The following is a 17,953-nucleotide window of genomic DNA, read 5'->3' as shown; positions in this document are numbered from 1 at the left end:
TGGGACTCATATATGTTGTGACTGCAGCTCACGATGACAGTTCGCATCAGGACTGTGGATGCACTCATCAAAAGTCTGGATATTTCAGAGGAAGCACCATGGACGCAGCGGACATAGTTGCTTCCGTTTTGGTTTTGGGGATTATTATCGTGTCGCTGCTGTCCAACGTTGTGGTGCTGATCTGCTTTCTGTACAACCCAGAGATCCGCAAACAGGTACCAGCTCTTTTTATTCTCAACTTGACGTTTTGCAACCTGTTGCTAAGCGTGTCCAACATGCCACTAACTCTGATCGGGCTCATCACCACGGGCCACCCCGGAGGCAGCGGCTTCTGCCAAATTGTGGGTTTCCTCGACACTTTTCTCACCACTAACTCCATGCTCAGCATGGCAGCTCTCAGCATCGATAGATGGGTGGCTGTTGTGTTCCCACTCAGCTACCACTCCAGAATACGGCACCGGGACGCAGTGATAGCGCTGGCATACACGTGGATTCACTCACTTTGCTTCTCCACAGTGGCCACCTGCCGCTCCTGGGTCGGGTACCATCACCTTTACGCATCGTGCACTCTCTGCAGTGTCAGGGCCAAGGGAGCCGGGACGCAGTTCATCATATTCACCGTGGCTTTGCACTCCCTCACTTTCCTCCTCACGCTGATCGTGTTGTGTGTAACGTACCTGAAAGTGCTCAAAGTTGCAAGGTTTCACTGTAAACGCATCGACGTGATCACTATGCAGACGCTGGTGCTGCTTGTGGATATTCACCCCAGGTAAACAGTCATTAGAGATGTACTCAGTCTAATCCATTTGTCTTTGACGGAAATGCTTGTGTCTGTTCCCTTTCATTTTGTTCAGTATGGTGAGCAGAAGGAACATTTTGATCCTGTGGCAAAATCAGAGCATGCTCTATTTGCAGTTAAGACGTTGTGTGTGCTTAAAAGTGTGGTTATGCCTGAAAACCTGCACTGTATGATGATGGTGTTGGTTTTCTCTTAGTTGCTGTCAGTTGATGGACAAAAACATAATCAATTTATTCATAAGAAATGTCTCCACTTTGAGGATTTGCTGCTTATATCATTTTAATTCAACTCCTGTCTCTTCTTTTGGAATTTTTTGTTTGACAAAAACAAGCAATTTGAAATGTCACGTTGGATTCCCGTCAAATTTAGACTTTTATCTAATTGCTGTATAACAGTATATGTTGTGGGACCACACATTCATTTAAAATGCTCCACTGATGATGATTAAACCCTGTTGAGCCCGCCTGCAGTCAGTGTTTACACTATCATGTCTCATTAGGGTCACCAAGGCCTTCCTCATTCTCCGCATTCCCATCATCCGCCATCCATCCCGATTTAGTCAAATAATTAAACCCTCCATTAACATAATTGAAAAACGCACAGTGTAAATTTCTCCAGTGCAATCCTCAGAGACAGGGCGCACAGTTCACTGGCTTCCTCCTGTCCATCCCACATGTTTTCTCTGCGGACTGCTTCATTATGTCTGCATGTCTCTGATCATGCCTCCCGGGTGGATAATTGTGCGTGTGTGCTTTGGCAGTGTGCGGCAGAAATGCTTGGATGAGCAGAAGCGGAGGAGGCAGAGGGCCACCAAGAAGATCAGTACTTTCATCGGCACATTTGTGGTGTGCTTCACCCCTTATGTCATCACAAGGTGAGCAGAGATTGATAGTATTGTGTATGGGGATTTATGTGTGAGGTGATGAGGTAATTAACAACATGTACAGTATCATCAAACATGTGAATGCGTCCTTCCTTTTGAATCACAAGATTGAAAAGAAATGCTTTACATTCAGCGTCAGTGAGATTAAACTACAGTTGAATTCTGCACATTTTGTCTTCACTTAGCTGTAAGAAAAAGATTCAAATTATCTTCTTCGTTCTGCTTCACGAGTAGAACAACTCTCCCAAGACTCTCTCTCGATTTGACAGAGTGATTTTGGGTTTTCACTTACCTTGCTGCTGCTAATGTGCTTACACTCGCCTTATCGCCTGAACACAGATGGCGATAATTATTTCCAATGCTGTCTTGTTATCTGGTAACATTTTAAACATATTCAACTACTTCCTTTTCATTATCCCGCAGCTTACTGGTTCCACACACATTCCTAATCCTTGTCGTTAGTCTCCACAACTGGGGAGATGAGAGGGAGAGGGAGCGAGACAGAGGGAGATAGCAAATGAGTCAGTGATGGTATCACTGGCTCTCATTAGTATTAGCCCCAGTATTAGTGGTGGCAACCTGTCAGAAGCTGTTAGAATTGTGCAAACATTAGGAGGCGTGCGGTGGTGAGACATGTTAGACTTAAGGAGATCACGCTCGTTAAGAAGACAGATTAAAGACAAAACAAGGCTCCTGCTGGTTTTCACTTTGATTTATTTGGACAAAGGAAGTGTCAAGCACTGGATTTGTTGTAAAATGAATTTAACGAGCAAGAAATCCAGAGGCAGTGAAACTGACACCCATCAGTTCACATTCCCCAGCACAGTGGTGACATTTCAGTGAAGTGAAATGATGACATTTTCACCACATTACATCACTGGGAGAGGGTCATTCGCTTTAGATATCTTCCATTCCACTTACTAAGAGTTGGTTTGCGTTTTCCTCAAGGATAACGTGTGACTTATTTTCTTTTTTTGTCTTCATTTGAGGTAGAATTGTAGAGCTTTTCTCCCCGTGGCCCATAAACCCTCACTGGGGCGTGCTGTCCAAATGTTTGGCCTACAGCAAGGCAGCGAGCGACCCATTTGTCTACTCGCTGCTGCGGCACCAGTACAGGAAGACCTGCAACCTTCTGGCCAACAAAGTCCTCAAGAGGAGTCCGCTCAACTCCTCCTCCCTCAGGATGGAGAACAGCGCAGTGAGGAGCGACAACAACTGCAACACAACCAACAACATCCAGCCACCTGCCAACAAGCCACTCGGCCCGTGACGGTAATCACTCTCAGAGACAGTTAGGGTACTTTATAGTGCTGAAGGTGGTTTGGATTTGACATCTTACTTTGATGTCAACATTCATGAGAACGGCAGTATGACAGTAGATTCACCTCTGTGTGTTGGTGTAACATCAGAGTGAGCTTTTCACTTAATTAGTTGTTGGAGGACGAGGCTGGTGATATTCTATATTTTTCATACTGTCAGATGAGAGATCAAAACAAACTGCACACGAGTCCATCTCTGAATACTTTCCTCAGAGTCTTGTCTAGATGGTAACCTCAGATTTGCGAAAACTTTCACGAGATTTAATTTTCCATGTTTCAAGCGATCATTGTAACACAAACCATTATCTTCCCCTCACCCTAACAAAGTGCTTTTTGTGCCTAAACCTAATGAGACAGGGATATTTCTTCTAGGGTTACCATCTAGCCAGGGCCTTTTCCCAGCATGTCCGTGGCACTCAGCCCCAAGTTCTTTCATTCCTGCTCAGGACACAAGTCTTAAAATAGGTCACAAATAAATTATTTTATTTAAAGAAATCTAAATCATTTCCTTAGTCGACTGAGCACTGCAGTTTTCTTTGTAAATGTTCCTTAAAAGGAATTAAAAGTGCATCTGTAGGGGACTTTCAGCAGCAGATTTGGTACACAAGCTGATATTTACAGCAGCAGGACATTACATCAAAATAAACAACAGAGCCCATGTTTATGAGACTGTCCGTCCTGGAAGAGGGATCCCTCCTCAGTTGCTCTTCCTGAGGTTTCTACCGTTTTTTTTCCCCGTTAAAGGGTTTTTTTTGGGGAGTTTTTCCTTATCCGCTGTGAGGGTCCAAAGGACAGAGAGATGTTGTATGCTGTAAAGCCCTGTGAGGCAAATTGTGATTTGTGATATTGGGCTTTATAAATAAAATTGATTGATTGAATTGAAGGAACATGTCAGCCAGTGCAACTCATAGAGGTATTTTTAATAGTTTTTGGACAACAGTAGAGGTCTTAAGCTGCTTGTACACCACAGCGCAGTATTGCCACTACAGTCCACAGCTGCAGTGGTACAAGCACAGGCTTGCTTGTATCTGCACTCTGTAGCAAGACAACAGAAATCACAAAAATTACCAAAGATTTCTACATATTTGGACAACTTACTAGTCATCTAAAATTTGGTGGAAATGTTATCCTAGGCCTAGTTTTTTTCCTTCTGGTTGCTGTTATAAGTTTCTAGCGCCATAAGGCCCGATATTCAAACACTGACATGATCGGGTACTACATCTTGTCTTCTTTTTGCTTCCAGTGATGCCCAATGTTTGATCAGCTAAAGCAAGGTTGCTACCGCCAGAAGTTCAACACGGTGAGCTCAGCGTAGCAGAGCGAAATCTGTGCACTTTCACATGGATGGTAACCATTTTATACCCCTCTGCCGCCTTCTCCTCATTGACATGACTGGCAGTGGTGAGTTGTCTTGCAGCGGCGTGAAAGCCCCATAAGGCACAGAAGTGTCATCTACTTCGGCTACACAGGCATTAAATGCCAGTAGGATCTGTTCATTGAAACATGTAGAATATCGCCAGTCTTATCCTTAAAAGAAGAATCAATCCAACCACTTTTGTAGGTTGTGTGTGTGGGTTGTAACGGCTTGTGTAAAACCGTCTTCTTCTGCAGAGAGTGACTAATGAGATTCTTTTGTAGCATACTGGTAAATTTGTGTCAACTAGCCTGTAACATGGACATTATGGTGACTAATTTGTTAATTGTGTCATTGACGGCACATATTAATGTGAACCAGAGTGTAGCCCCGCCTCCAACATACAGGACCCAGGAGCCTGTTGTCACTCCCAGATGGATCAGCAGGTCTTACATGTGGACTAACACTAGAGGACAGCTACATCTTAAGTGTGAACATCCTCTGATGCTGTTAAATGTTTGGTCGGATCAGTAATGTATTAACACAGGAGTAAAACCAAGAGTATTTTCATTACCTCAAGTCAGTATTGTATATTATATTGTGTAAAAAAAAAAAAAACTGATTTAAGTGTAACAAATTTTACGTCCCTTCTGAACTGAATGGCTGAATTTATAAAATTCATGCATAACTTCTGACCTCAATGATGGCTTGGTAAAGTAGTTGATGTGCTGGAGGGATGATATATATAGATGATTTTAACAGTACAGTCATGTTGTATGCATGTCAGTGTATACAGCATTAATGACTGTATGTTGTAGCTGTGAGGCCTGAGTTTTAAAGTGCCTTTTAGACTATGAGCTCTCTGAATTAATGAAAACACAACAGAGGAAACCTTCACATTGTCATTTAATTGGTATTGTGTGCTGTGGTCAAGAACGATAACGGAGCCTGTTATGCAGTCTGGTCGCATTGTAAGAGAGTTTTTAAGTAATATTTATTTTGTAATACCACCACATTGTATCGTCGCATCGGGCAAAACAGGGTGAAATATTATTCGAATGTGGTAGCAGCTATTCAGTGATGTGTAATTAACATTCCAGCTCGTGCCGTTTGAGCGGCTGTGTGACGTCTGGGTTGTAAAAATGATTCATTTTGACAACACTGGCGAATCAGGATGTTGTGTTTTTACTTTACTGTGACAGTATGAAGCCTTTAAAAGGCAGAAAAATCTATTTATTTTTGTCAAAGCTGTGTCTGATTTTTGCTAAATACGTTTGTGATGATATTGCAATAAATGCTGTGCATTTTGACATTTTAAAACAAGTGTCTTCTTACGCATGTATTATTAATGTCTCTACTCGTTGCTATATGATTTGAAATGATGCATAGGCAGTTAATTTCTGCTGGAACAATGCTTTACCAAAAGACAAGCCTGCCAAATCTTAACACCTTTATTCTCCCACGCTGATTAAGTCAGGGAGAAGGAATAATTAATTTGAAAAATCATTTAAGATGTGTTCCACCCACCACTGCTGCTGTTGATGTGGCAGCAGAACAAAGACGTTTTATACAGGCATCGGGGCTGTGAGTTAAAGGCTTGTTTTAATTGTAGAGCTGCTATAGGGAGTGGGAAACGAAGACAGGGAGCCAAGAAAAAGAAAAGTAGGCACAACCTCACCAAGTTTGTGCAGCTGTGGCAGTACTTATAGATTCTGGGAATCTGCAGCCTCCTCATCTATCATCCACCCTTGTAAGAAAATACTGATTCAATTTACTGTTTTTCTTGTGAAGATAGATGATAGAAATTTGATTCATTTTGACAACACTGGCAAATCAGCATGTTTTGTTTTTACTAGGGCTGTTAAGCGATTAAAAAAAATCAAATACATGCTCTGTGATTAATTAATCTAAATTAATCACATACATCAACTTTTGCTGTTAAAGTATTTAAAATATTTCAATTCAAATGAATTTTGGCAGCTCTTTCGTAGTAAAGTTGCTGGATTTTGGACACAATAGTCCCCCTGTCTCTACCACCAAAACTGGTCTGCAAATGCAATCCATTCTGTATGGGAGTTAGTCAGTTGGTTACAGGTAGACTTGCTCAGCTTGCGTCTGAACACCTGGTTGAGTGTGGCTTGACGAGGCTGGCTGCTAGGGCTAGCATCAGAGGCTGTGCTAGCTCGGACCTCTGGGTTCGCTGCTAAATTCTTTGCATTGAGGTGATATTTCAGACTTAAAGTACTCCGATGGAACAAAAATTCCTTACAGCAAAAATTGCAGAGAACGGTGCTCCAATCAACAGAGCCATCTGGGCTTTTTTCAGAGATAAATGTTTCATTCACAGGACCAAGCAGCATCGTCTTGTCTGCCTCCAACATGTGGCAAAGCCACTGTGGCCTTCAGTGACGCACAGGGTCAAAGGGCACCACAGAACAGGAATAATCAGCGTTCGTTTTTTTAACACATCATTTTTTCTGTGATTAATTAATTGAAATTAACGTGTTATTTTGACAGCCCTAGTTTTTACTTTACTGTGACAGTATGAAGCCTTTAAAATACAGAAAATCTATTTAATTTTTTCAAAGCTGTGTCTGATTTTTGTGTCAGGTGAAGACACATATCATGTCATGTTTTTGCAACAACAGATAAGTGACCAATTGATTTACGCACTGTAGAAAACACATGTATGTCCATAAGTAAACTCAACCAGTACATAACCTTTGTAGAAAATACATTAAAAAAAGTGACCAACTGATTTACACCCTAACTGATAACATACAGAGTGTTTCAGGGTTCACGTGATGTTGGATAACTCACCCATCTCCCACAGAGAGCAGGTAAAGTGTAACAAACACCAGTGGGTGGGTCCCAGAAAAACACCTGTCTATTATTTAGTAGGCTTTGCTATGTAGTTATGTTGTTGTGGCCTTATGTAATATTCAAAAATAATAGGAGTAATAATATTAGTATGGATGACGGCACCCTTCGCATTCGCCTGTACTTCCTATGCCCAGGGGCGGCACCGGGTTCCTGGCTGCTGTCTTTCAAGGGCTCACACCCACAACTGTCCCATTAATGCTGAGGAAATCCTGGGGCTGAAACACATTCCTTTCCTTCTGCTGCTGTGCGTCACTAAAAGTATTACACACCGACTTGTCAGCGCTGACGACCTCACTTGCGATTTTTGTGATTTTTGAGTCGGCAGCCATTATACTCAAAATAATCTGAGATGGCAGTTCTTTTGTTTGAACTATCATCTATCCTTCACAAACTCTCCGGTTAACCTCCTTCTTTCCATTTACCCACTTTAATAACAAGTGCCTGCAACAATATCTATTCTGTCTCCATCAAACACATGAGACAATCACGACTTGTCACCCATCAAAGCTGCCTCCGCTGCTTTTTTATTATTCACCAGGGGGGCAAAAGCTACATTTATCATATCACTGTATTCAGCAGAGCACGCCAATCAAGGGCAATTAGTGGACAGTATTCAGAAAGTTTGGAAGGATCCCCAGTCTGGAGGTGTGCGTGTATCTAATCTCCTTGGGAGACTCAGTGAGTGGGTGAGAGGCAGACACAAACCTGCCGTACACAAAACGCTGCACACGGAGCCTTGTGATTAAGCTACAGTGCGTAGGAAGTACAAAAAAGCAGAGGAGGAAGGCAGGGAAGACGAGTGCACTGGCTGACTTCACACAGCCCTGATGCCAGAGCAGGGGTAGTTCTCCCAGTCTCATAAAGTAAAAGTTGTCCTGATAAAACCTCACCGCAAACTGTATGAAGGAAAAATGTCAGTAGAGATCTGAGGTGCTAATTTGTTGTGTTTCATGAGCTTTAAATGCAGAACTATGTCAAAATAATATTACTTTTCCAGTAATGAGTAGTGTAACTAATTACTAATAAAATTTCAGTAATACAGTATATTACAACTCATTACAACTTTCCTTTTGTTATCGCCCCACTACTGACTGAAAACCAATCACATCAGCAGACTCATCCTAAAACCTGTGGTCTGAAATATTGACTATGACCGAAAACACAACAACGTGAAGCTCCAGGAGATACACCCCACCAAAGGTGAGCTCCTCTCAGCCACAGACGTTGGCTGTAGTCCTACACTGGCTTGACAACCAAAACTGGATCTTATTTGTGGGCAGCTGCAGCTACAAAGAAGTGATGAAGCTTGTAGTTGGATATGTGGTGGATGAAATGTTGCTCCATGAGTGACTCTCTGTCTTTCAGGCAGAGTCTTGGGAAAATACAGGTCACAGGCAACAGAAGACCCCTGGGCACACTAGCCATAGCAACACTTACCAGCAATTACCATGATATTCACACAGAGGCACACATCTGAATTTTGGGGAGATATGTAACTATCAATTTTATGGGGTGTGACGGAAGAGTAATAGAACAAGTAGTGTATGAATAACTGTTGGCAGAGAGTAATAATACAAGTGATGAGTAATATTACAATTTTAGAGTAACGAGCCAAACACTGAGTATATGGAACTAGATTGAATTCTGCTTGTAGAGCACAAAGTGGCAAAAAATACATTTAAGAAACTCAACAGCAATGTCTCTTTCCAGGTTACTCAAGATAATCATCAGACCTTGTTGTGAGCAGTTTCATGTGGGAACTATTTTCCCATGCCAACTGAATCACAACGCAGAAGGAAGAGTGCATCTACTCATGGACGAGAGACTCGGGAAAGCACAAGATGTAAACATTAAAGGCATCCTGAGCTGAGCTATATAGCATTAGCTAGCTCAGTGGTGCTACTTGAGCCAGCAGTCGATGCACGCTTCCTTCTGCGCAGTGATACAGTGGGCAGGTGTAGTTTAGTATGAAGTAAATAGTTCCTACATGAAACTGCTCACAACAAGGTCTGTGGATTATTTTGAGTAACCAGGTCATGATTTCTGGAAAGAGACATTGCTGTTGAGTGTTTAAAATATATTTTTTTGGTACACAGTCAGAGTAACTTGACTCGCCCATGCACAGCCACTTCTTTTAATCAGTGGCAGCAACACTGAACTGCATGAATCATCCAAGACGCACTAAGAAAACTTAACTGATTGATCTTTTTAATTTCTTTATGCCTACAGTGGAGCAAACAATGTGTTTCACTGCACGCTTCCTCGGGTTTGCTCATTAATCATACTAACACAGGCAGGTGTTACACATCAGTCAGCGCTCAGACATCACAAACCACTTGATCACAGCGACCAAAACATGAAGTGATAATGAATACTGCAGATGTGTCTTTCCGTTTTGTCTTACTGTCTCTTTACTCTCAGTCTCTCGTTTTCTTCGCCCTCAGCCTCTGACGGTCTTGTCCGTAACTCTGCCAGTGGAGCTATCGGACTGACTAGGGGAATATAATGTGAAGTGAATCATGGGAATGTTGGACCCAGATGTCTCGGTATTCCCCGTGACCCTGAAGCAAACAGCCTGCCCTGCTCATGGGACCAATAAAAAGAGACCATCTATTTCTGTCCAGGAATGCTGTATTTGTTTTTGCGGTGGGTTGTAGAATGATTTTGTCTTAAATGCATTTGCAGCAGTGTTTAAAGAGTGACATTCCCTTGAAGTGAAAATCTCAAGGACCCTTAAGGACTTCAGACAAACAGCTTTGATTTTAGTCTTTTGGTTTTTCAAAGAGGAGATAATGAAGTTCAACTGGAGTCATGAAGATTATAATAATATAATGGCAAAGTCTAATCCACATGCCCGTGTCTATAGCAAAAATTCGCTGCCTCAAATTACATTGTAATCCATCCAGCAGTTGTTAAGACATTTCACCTCACAGCACAAATGTCAACCTGCTGATGACGCCAAAGGAGGGATCAGTGGATCACCAAAGTCATCAGGATTCATCCTCTGGGGAATACAGATATCTGCGACAGACTTCTTGGCAATCCACATGATGGTTTTTGAGATATTTCACTAGAAAACGAAATGAACTCACTTCAGATAGTAGGCGTTATCCTCAGGGGAGCATGAATGTCTAAATTTAACAGCAGTTCATCAAATAGTTATGGAGATATTTCTGATATTGCCATCACTAGAGACACAGCTAGTTCGAGGGATTTGGGATGAGGGGATGTAGGGAGAAGCTGGGGGGAATAATGGGAGAAACTAGGGTTGCAGACAGTTGAACGGTGGAATCTGATGGCGGTCTGGTGTCGGCTGAAGGGAAGAGGGCGCAACAGAACCAGGGAAGTTGAGACAGAGCGTGGGAGTCATATCTTCACCTGCTCTACAATGGATAGAGGAGGCCCCTGGTGATTCCTGTATTCTGTGGATAGATAGAGAAAGAAAGGGAGAGATAACAGCAAAAATGTAATCTAATTTATACACCAATAATATTACAGCTTATTGCAGTGAAACCTGATCATGACTTTTCCTGGATTCTACAGATTTGTCGTCAGTGGCAGGAACCTAGAGATAAGCACAGACCCTTATGGTAGACACTGGCATTTAATAGTATGTTAATGATCTGAGTTTTCTCATGCTCCATTCAAGTACCAATCAAAGTGGGATGGGTTTCTCTTCTGCATTAATAATTGCCTGGCAGCACTCTGCACAGCCTGAGCACCATGTAGTTCAAGATTCAAAGCAATAAAGACAATTAAGAACTTAATCCAATCAGACCTTTACGCGAATAGATGAGACCACCTATAAGATCTATAAGGTCCGCCTTTCCAGCAATAACGTCAGAATAATCAGCAGATGGGTTGGAATACATGGGGTGAAATGAAATGTGATGGTGTGGTGTGATATGAATGGTTCTCTGGGGGTTTTTTTTGGCTTCCTCCCACAGTCCAAAGACATAAAGATTGGGTTTACTGGTGGCGCTAAATTGCCTGTAGGTGTGAATGTGAGCATGAATGGTTGTCTTTCTCTATGGTCTTGTTTAGAGAATCTGTTTTGGCAAATCCACATTGTCTACAAATTGATTTTAGAACGTCTGGAGAACAAAAAGATGTGAGATGTGGTTTTTGCAAATCGCATCTGAACCACATTTGGAGGTGGTTTGAAATGAGATTTCTACAGATGTGTCTCAGTCTGGATACTCTGGCTGCTCAAATTTCAAAGTGTAATTTGCCTCTGTCACTCCCACGGCGCACATAGTCATGAAGTTAGATCCAGGTTGACAGAAGTGCTCAGCAGAATCCATGTTGCTACTAGCGGGGCATCTGTTGCTGAGTTTGTCCGGTGCGACAGAGGAGTCCTGCACTGCATCTTCACAGCATGATTGTTTGGAGGTCAAAATGATGGACCGCCATTTCTTTTCGTTCTTTTTTCTTTTTAAAAGTTCACCTTTATTATTGTAACAAACTGTGATCAGAATTATTGACAGTTGCAATAACATAGAAAAAGAAAAGTCAAACAGACCTCTGGGGATGATGACGGGGACTGACACGATCTATAGCAACAAAACTATGAAACTCAGTGGATATATTTACCGAGGATGCCTCCATCACGGAACAGGAAATAGTCTTTGTCGTCTAGAGTGACTTTAGTTCCATCGTACTCTGGTAGAAGTACTTTGTCTCCAATTTACACACTGACCGGCTGCAAGTTCCTTTTCTGATTGACAGAGCAGGGTCCTGCCGCCACCACTGGCCAGCACTTTGTCTTGAGTCTTCTCTGGCAGCATTTGTTACCGTCTCTGTGGTGAAACACTCCACCACCACCCGCTCAAACAAGGGGAGGAATTTTCTGAAGGCCATTTTTGGATGTGTGAGAGCTCTGGGAGTCCATGTGAAGCTGCTGCACCCTAATTTCTTGCTCTGACCATGGTCCTCCATTTCTAATACTTTCATGTTGGACAGTCACATAACCAGCGTAGCTACGTAGTTACTGACTCCTCCATTGTTACCACAGCAACGCATTTCGACAGGTTGGTGATGTGTGGACACACAAATCTGATCTGACCACTTGTAAATAACAGTGCTGACAGTCTGTCTTAAAGATCTGGTTTGAGAAACAAATCTGATTTGCCTTTAGTCTGAACGTAGCCTGTGTGTAAGCCCTGTGATAGTCTGGCTCCAGGATGTGCCCCACCTTTCACCCAATGTCAGCTGGAACTGGCTCCGGGCCCCTCACGATCCTTAAGAGGATGAGCATTCACAGAAAATAGATCGATGGAAATGGTTTGCATGATCTACTGACACTATCTCAGGTTGTGAATATGTGCTTGAGGTGTATGTCTTCTTCAAATGTAGTTACTGTTTTGTCATTATATTTCTGACTTTGATGCAAGAGATGAGGACAGACAGAAGAAAAAATAAAGACAGACACATATGTAATAAATAGAAGATTAGTCTAAGCAGAGAAACTTCCCCAACAATAAATACACGGATCTGTTATATCTTTCAGTTGATGCAGAAACACTGCTGCGTCTCCTACGAGCGTAGCTTCATGTCTTAGGTTACATCCAGAGCTGAGTAATGCTGCTCCGCATCAAACAACAGCAAAACTCCAGAGGAGGGAATTCTGCACCGCTTTGTGCTTAAAAATAGATCAGAGGGTAGAAAATGCTCCATATTTGTTATTTTATTCCTCCTCAAAATTCAAGACAAGACAGCAGACACAGTGAGGTGTAACCACGAGCATTTCATTTTGATGTGAATGCTACGTGAATCACTTCAATGTTTTGAATTTGAAACGCTGTGCTGCTGACAGCTAACGAGGGGATGAAGTGAGTGGCTTCAGTCTTCAGGGTGAGTCATTTCCAACCATCTGTTTGATGATCAGAGGACAAAATAACTGCAGAAAGTTTGTGTGAATGCAGGATTTGGATCAGCAACAGATGGTTGTGAAGTGAAACTTCTGATGTGTATCAAATAATTAAAGCAACGTGATACAACGGCAGGACATTTTGAAGAAATGTATTAATTTATTCAAGTGTTTTCTCTTCTGACATTGCAGATTAGCTCAAAGGAATTACAACACAAACTGATAATACATAAATAATAGAATTGTATTTTATTATACACATGGTATGACTCTGGTGAAATATACAGAAAAAGCTTCAGTGTTTCATTTATCTCAGTCAGTGTTTGCAGGGCGTGTGTGGGTGGCAGAGAGATAAATATTCTGCTGTAGCATGCCATACATACAGAGGCATGAATAAATACATTAGAATTTATTAAGATAAGATGGGAAGTAAAATCCATTTGTTCTGAGATAAGTTCTTCAGAAAACTTTGTACATGTTATGAAACAGGCTGAGGCAGCTGCATGTGATCTCCTTGTATCAAGTGCTTTAGATCAGATTCAAAGAAACTGATACCGAGCTAAGTGCCACAAATGCTGTCTGGTCTTTTCTGATTTTTTTCACGTCTCCAGTTAGCATGCTGCCCGTGTTTACCAGTGCTGCCCAGTATACAAGGCACATATTCAGACAGCCGCCTCCTACTTCATTGATGGAGCGCTGCACGCAGACTCCCAGCGTGCTAAAATCCATTTACTTGTCCCAGCAGTGCTTCAATTTAAGATTGATTCTTCAACCATCGTGATTTTTGTGTCCCTGTCAGAAATAAGAAAAACAAGAATACATTTCCTACTTTTTATTTTTGTCACAGTTCATTGAAACCAAAAGGAACACACAAAAATTAAATTATAGATTGGTCATTATTTTTATTATATAATATTGGCCCTTTATGTGTGATTTTCACAGTATTTCAGTTTGTCTCTGAGCCAGATTTTGGATTTTCAACCCAATTATTGATCTAATACAAATGACACACACATACCCATTTTTGTGAAATGTATCATGTGTTGGAAAATATATTAGTGTTTCAGGAGAAGAAGAAAGAAAAAGATGTACTTTATTAATCCTTGAGGGCAAAGTCAATTATTTTTTCAATCTGTTGTCATATACACACAGGCCTGAAATACACACACATGCACAAACAGGACCTACACATGCATTGAATGGAGAGATGTCAGAGTGTAGGGGCTGTACATGGACAGGTGCCCCGAGCAGTTGGTGGTTCGGTGCCTTGCTCAAGGGCATCATAGTGCCCAGGAGGCGAACTGGCACCACTCTGGCTACCAGTCCATGCTCCATATTTGGTCCAGATGGGGACTCGAGCCAGCAACTCCAACCCAAGTCCCTATGGACTGAGCTACTGCACCTGTTACTCTTATTTCCACTGTACAAAATGTAAATTGAAGGAGTTTTTTTAAGAGTTTGTATTCCTAGTGACCACAGCAACAGTCATGCGACAGGTGAGCACACGGCTGGAGGACAGTTAGCTCCAAGGACGGAACTGAATAAGAAGAATTTAGGGTGAATTTTTGTTAAATGAAGAATATGTTAATTGACTGTCATTTCCAGACAGCTCGTACTTCCTTTAACTGTACAAATAAGAAGAAAAACAACGTTTTATATTGTGTATTTTGTGCATATTTAAAACTAATGTTAATCCCCTGAAAGAATGCCTGGTCTCCTAATCAGCTTAAAAATAATGTACTGGAATGTCCGTAATTTGGTAATGTATACCTTTGTCACACATCCCCTTTTCACAATGTAAAATAGTTAAAGAGTCAGTGCTCTCTTTCAAGTCCCCTCTTAAAACATACTTTTATCGGAGAGCCTTTCCTGATTTTACTGGAGTTTAGACTGTCCTCTGTGTCCTCTATGTGTTTTTGTCAGTTCTTTTAAAAGTTGTTGTTTTCATAACTTGTCTGTTTTAATTATTAAAATGTAAAGCACTTTGTAACTCTGTGTTGAAAAGCTCTTTAGAAATAAAGATTATTATTATTATTGTTAGCATACAGGTGAAGAATGACCTTAAAGAGCAAAGCTCTCGCGAGATGACGTCACACACAGCCGGGAGGAGGTGAAGGGTCAGGGCAACGCTTATTATGCTATTTACAGAGATAGCACTGGCGATCTGAACCAGTCAGTGGTGAAAAAAACCCACTTTTAATGCTCAAACTTATACGGGATGCATTTGCCCCCATATCTACCTCTCGGCTCCCGGCTGCATCCGCCTCCCTCAATACTGAACCAATTTTAAAACGAGTTGTACCTATGAATCATACGCACACATACACATGGGGAAATATGGCCCAGGTTGAAAAATACCGAAGTTATCTTTTAAATGAAATCCATTTCTTTTGCCTAACATTCATAAAGCATTTTAAAGTACATGGCTTTGTTTGTCACAGGCAATAATTGGAGTACTCAGTGCGACAGTGGCACAACAACATAATTACCCCATGAAAACTGTTTTCACTTTCCTATCCATTCACAGCCACTTTACTTATTTCCCCAACATCAAATAAACATCGCTGTACCTTTGCCTCGTATCATTTTGCGATAAACCCTTTTGATAAACCTCAGGCTCTAAGCTGATGCTATGAAACGCACCTGACAGGTGATTCCACCTTTTTCATTACTCTGCTGTCAGCTGCAGTGAAGGCTGTGTGTGATAATGTGCCAAAAAAGCCCCACTCTGACACGAGGTACCATTAAAAATCCCATCAGACAATAATTGAGACCAAAGAGGGGAACGTCTAAACTGGCACAGGGAGGACATGTCTTTTTTTAAGGTGTGTTAGAGCTCAGAGAAGGTTAAAGGTAGAGCAGAAGGGAGGACAACAGTCAGGGTTAAGTTATAGTTTAACAGATAGCAGTCGTAGTTTCATTCCTCAGAAGAAAAAGAGTGTCTGCTAATGCTGCGTGGCACAGAGTGGTGAGGAGAGTGTGACGTCCAACAGGATGTAGCTCAGTGACCATATATGTCTCTTTCCAGCCCCGCTCCTCTCTGTCAATACCCTCAACCACAGAGGAAATCTAAAAGAGAAATGTGAGGAAGGGCTATTATAAAGGACAGAGAAAAACCCAATGGGGAGGGGATTGGGAATCTATCAAAGGGAGCAAAGAACAAAACTGATCCACGCAATTATTGTTTCAGCCCAGCTAAGAGCCCACGGCTTAGGGAAAAATCCATCAGGTCATTTCATTAGGAGAGACCTCAGCAGTGAAAAGATCTGGGGACAATGGAGCCACTTTCTGGAGAGCGGTGGTTACACATGAATAAGCTGCTCTCGGAGGTCAAATGAACAAGCGGGCTCATGTCTGGTGAAAAGGAGAATTACTGTCAAGTGGAAACACTTGATAACAATAACTAAGGGAGAGCTGGGATTGCAGATGCCTTTTTTGTAATTAAAAAGTGCACACAAAAAGAAGCGTGAATGGAAATGTTGCTGTATACACTGTCTTCTAATGTTAAAAGGACACCATTTTGAAAAAATATATCTTCTGTCTTTACACATTGTTGTCAAGAAATGATACAAGGCACAGGTTGATCTACAAAGCAAAATGTTGGCATGGCTACACATCAGTGTCAACTTAAAATAACAATAGATATAGACAGATACATCAATCTCTAGTAACTGCTGGAGAAATTGAATCCCCTTCCCTCATGAAAATCAGTTAGATTGGACGCAATGTCAGACAGAAGATGGAAACTGAGTGCAACAAGTTGTTTGATATCAGCCAGAGATCCACCTCATGCTCCCCACTGTCTGCACAGGTTTCCCTCTGAGTGCTCCAGTTTCCTCCCACAGTCCAAACACATGCAGCTCAGGCTGAACTGTAAACTGAAGGTGTGATTGCTTTGCTTATGTGTCAGCCGCGCGAGACTGCCGACCTGTTCGGAGTGTACGCTGCCTCTCACCCAGTTCGAGCTGGCAGAGGCTCCAGGAAAGTGGGCACAGATAATGGAGAGACTGAAGTTTGAAAACATCACGCAGTGCTAAGAAAACTGTGTTTGCAAGGCTTTAGTTCTACTATTGTTTTCTAAGATGTTTTGGTGCATCACATCAATGTGTCCTCATACAACAGCTGGCGTTACGTAATTAACATAAAGTTACATAGGTTAGGTTTAGGAAAAGAAACATGGTTATGGTGGACCTTAAAACAACTCAAAGATCAAATATCACAACAAATCCTGTGTTGTCTGACCCATCCACCACCCCAAACTACCTACTTACACAGACTTTTGGAATTTATACCACTTCCGTCTTTACTCCCATCAGCATATTCGTCACGTGATTGCAGCCTTCCTGATTACGTGGGTTATACACAAATTGTGGTACGTTACTTTTTGTAGGTATACATACGAACAGTGCATGAGAACAACCTCCTTTGGCCAGGACTGGAATAACTCAAAATATACTGAATGGGTTGGCATAAAAATTTGGAAAGATCGTCATGATGAATCTTACTGACTATGGTGATACACTGAGACTGACATTTTTGGCTTTTAGTGAAATATATCTGCAAACTTTTCAGGGAAATGTTTCGATATCTGTTGGATGGATTGCTACAAAATTTGGTAAAAACATTAATGGCTTCCTGATCGCTTTGGTGATACACTGACTTTTTACTAGCGCTATCATCGGGAACTGCCCATTGGTCCGACATCCCATTGTTCCGACCATATTAAACCCATTGTTCCGAAGTCCGTTCCGAAATCATCATGATGCCCTGTGGTTAAGGTCTGGTTAGGTTTAGGCACAAAAACCACTTGGTTAGGGTCAGGAAAAAATCATGGTGTGGGTTAAAA

At 41.8% G+C, this 17,953-nt stretch overlaps 1 protein-coding gene and 1 pseudogene across 2 annotated transcripts; one reads left to right on the top strand and one right to left on the bottom strand.

The window, feature by feature from the left end:
• LOC126406902 (G-protein coupled receptor 26-like) lies at positions 1 to 9,437 on the top strand. 2 transcript variants are annotated; one of them, XM_050071460.1, is made up of 4 exons: positions 1 to 769; positions 1,560 to 1,673; positions 2,676 to 2,899; positions 9,415 to 9,437. In XM_050071460.1, exons 1-4 carry the CDS (start codon positions 99 to 101, stop codon positions 9,435 to 9,437), a joined length of 1,032 nt encoding a protein of 343 aa, XP_049927417.1. In that variant the 5' UTR covers positions 1 to 98. The 2 variants fall into 2 exon arrangements, with proteins under 2 accessions (XP_049927417.1, XP_049927416.1); XM_050071459.1 differs by lacking the exon at positions 9,415 to 9,437 and having other exon boundaries at positions 2,676 to 3,312.
• A 2,377-nt stretch (positions 9,438 to 11,814) lies between these two features.
• Positions 11,815 to 12,098, bottom strand: LOC126407157 (10 kDa heat shock protein, mitochondrial-like; annotated as a pseudogene).
• Between the last annotated feature and the right edge of the window lie 5,855 nt (positions 12,099 to 17,953).

Source organism: Epinephelus moara, chromosome 19 (assembly GCF_006386435.1).
Source record: "Epinephelus moara isolate mb chromosome 19, YSFRI_EMoa_1.0, whole genome shotgun sequence".
NCBI classification, from domain to species: domain Eukaryota; kingdom Metazoa; phylum Chordata; class Actinopteri; order Perciformes; family Serranidae; genus Epinephelus; species Epinephelus moara.
The sequence above is the reverse complement of the archived record's forward strand: the minus strand, read 5'-3'. Positions and strand labels throughout refer to the sequence as shown.